The following is a 2553-nucleotide window of genomic DNA, read 5'->3' as shown; positions in this document are numbered from 1 at the left end:
CCGGCCGGAGACGGTCGGTGCCCGAGCCACAGGCCGGCTGAGGTCGGCTCTCAGGCGCCGCTGGAGTCCAGGCGGGGGCCCCAGAGCAGACAGCCCTGGTCAGCCCGGCAGGGGCAGGTGGGGGAGGGAGCCCTGGTGAGGCGGGTGGGGCCGGCCGCCCGTCCTGGGCCCGGGAGAGTCCTCGCAGCCTCTGGCGCCAGCGCCCTCCGGGAAGAGCAGGATTCGGAACGCCCCAGCTCAGCCAGGGTGGTCGGCCGGCCGCCCCCAGGCCGCGAGCGCTGCCCTCCCTGCCGGGCTGTGGCTTGGGAGCGGGGCCCTGACGTGGGTGAGGTTCCACGAGTCTCTCCCTGGCAGTGCCCAACCACCCCTGCAAGGTCAACAACGGCGGCTGCAGCAACCTGTGCCTGCTGGCCCCGGGGGGCGGCCACAGGTGCGCGTGTCCCACCAACTTCTACCTGGGCAGTGATGGTCGCACCTGTGTGTCCAACTGCACGGCGAGCCAGGTGAGGCCCCAGCCCCTTCACCTGTGCCTCGCTCCGGGCCCCCACACCGGTGGCCCCGCGCCTCCTTAGCCCAACACCTGCTCGAATGTCCTCACGCCTCTGGGTTTCCCACGCTGACGCCCCCACATTTCTTGCCTACCTCTTGTCTCCCCACAGCAATACTTTACACCTGTCACCTCACACAAACCCCCCCAGCCCCCCGCCCTCCCTCACCAGTACCCCCGACTCTGCCTTACAGAGACCCCGCCTGGCCTTCCTGCACACATCCCAGCCTCCCCTCCAGCTCAACCACCCCCCAAAACCCCCTGACCCCACGACCTCTCCAAAACGTCCAGCCCCTGGACAGAACCCCCCCCAGACCCCACCAACCCCTCTCGCCCCCCGCCCTCCAGTTTGTGTGCAAGAACGACAAGTGCATCCCCTTCTGGTGGAAGTGCGACACGGAGGACGACTGCGGGGACCACTCGGACGAGCCCCCAGACTGTCGTGAGTGCGGCGGGGTCGCCCGGGGGGCAGGCGGGCGGCCGGCCGCGCCCCCTCCCCCGCCCTCTGACCCGCGCCCCCTCACAGCGGAGTTCAAGTGCCGCCCGGGCCAGTTCCAGTGCGCCACGGGCATCTGTACCAACCCCGCCTTCATCTGCGACGGGGACAACGACTGCCAGGACCACAGCGACGAGGCCAACTGCGGTAGGCCGCCCCCGCCCGCCCGCCCGCCCGCCTGGGGGCGTGGTCTGGGTCCAGGCGGGCTGCTCCCGGCCGGGCCCTCACGCCAGCCCGCCCCCCGCCCCCGCAGACATCCACGTGTGCTTGCCCAGCCAGTTCAAGTGCACCAACACCAACCGCTGCATCCCGGGCATCTTCCGCTGCAACGGGCAGGACAACTGCGGAGACGGGGAAGACGAGAGAGACTGCCGTGAGCGGCGGGCGGGTGGGGTGTGGGGGCGGGGGTGGCACAGCACCCCTCCGAGGGCCCGGCTTGCTCATAGGAGCACCGCGCTTGGTGGGCAGAGGTGCAGGTCCGGAAACGAAAGCGCCCCAGTTGGGGAGACCCTGTGCCTGCCCCCAAGGACTTGCTGGCAGGACGGGGGTGCCAGGACTGGGGGGAGGGGTTCCCAGGGTGCCGGGGGCCGAGCGGGCAGCCCTGTTCTCCTCCCCCTGCAGCCGAGGTGACCTGCGCCCCCAACCAGTTCCAGTGCTCCATCACCAAGCGCTGCATCCCGCGCGTCTGGGTCTGTGACCGGGACAATGACTGCGTGGACGGCAGCGACGAGCCTGCCAACTGCAGTGAGTGGGCCCCCCACTCCCTACCCCGCCCGTCCCCGGGCAGAGCCCCGCCCCAGCCCGCGCCCCTGGGTATCTCCGGCCCCTTCCTCAAGGCGCCCCCCCCTCCCGGCCGCCCTGCAGCCCAGATGACCTGCGGAGTGGACGAGTTCCGCTGCAAAGACTCGGGGCGCTGCATCCCCGCGCGCTGGAAGTGTGACGGCGAGGACGATTGCGGGGACGGCTCCGACGAGCCCAAGGAAGAGTGTGGTGAGCCTCCCTCCCGGGCCGGCGCCCCGCCCCCGCAGCGTCTCGTGTACGTGCCCCCCGGCCCGCCTGGACACCACCAGCTCCGCACGCCGCGCACCTGTCCCCGTCCCGAGCCGCCAGCCCTGCCCGGAAGCCCGGGGCCTGCCCCTCACCCCGGTGTCTGCCCGCCGCCAGACGAGCGCACCTGTGAGCCCTACCAGTTCCGCTGCAAGAACAACCGCTGCGTGCCCGGCCGCTGGCAGTGCGACTACGACAACGACTGCGGGGACAACTCGGACGAGGAGAGCTGCAGTACGTGCCCCCCGCGCCCGCCCCTCCGGCCCGGGTCAGGAGCCCTCCATGTCGTGTACCTGAGTTTGTGCCATTTCACCTCATCTCATGTTTCTCTCCATTTCCACACTGTCCTCTCGGGGGTGCAGAGGTAGGTGTCTCTGGTGTGCCCCCGCCCCACACCCGCCTCCGCCCCGTGCCGCGCCCGTCACCCCGCCGGCCGCTCCCTGAACCCCGGTGCTTGCCCTAG

General features: G+C 71.2%; 1 protein-coding gene across 1 annotated transcript in view; it reads left to right on the top strand.

Moving 5' to 3' along the window:
• The window catches only part of LRP1 (low density lipoprotein receptor-related protein 1), a 66782-nt gene that overhangs the window by 55754 nt on the left and 8475 nt on the right, over positions 1–2553 (top strand). Inside the window, exons 47-53 of the mRNA XM_012732281.1 lie at positions 331–503; positions 896–989; positions 1074–1190; positions 1297–1416; positions 1665–1787; positions 1908–2033; positions 2208–2456. Of these exons, the coding sequence (XP_012587735.1) occupies positions 331–503; positions 896–989; positions 1074–1190; positions 1297–1416; positions 1665–1787; positions 1908–2033; positions 2208–2456 (1002 nt within the window). The remainder of the gene's footprint in view (positions 1–330; positions 504–895; positions 990–1073; positions 1191–1296; positions 1417–1664; positions 1788–1907; positions 2034–2207; positions 2457–2553) is intronic.

The sequence above is a fragment of the Condylura cristata genome, unplaced genomic scaffold (assembly GCF_000260355.1).
Source record: "Condylura cristata isolate star-nosed mole 26May11 unplaced genomic scaffold, ConCri1.0 scaffold00034, whole genome shotgun sequence".
Classification (NCBI taxonomy): domain Eukaryota; kingdom Metazoa; phylum Chordata; class Mammalia; order Eulipotyphla; family Talpidae; genus Condylura; species Condylura cristata.
The sequence above is the reverse complement of the archived record's forward strand: the minus strand, read 5'-3'. Positions and strand labels throughout refer to the sequence as shown.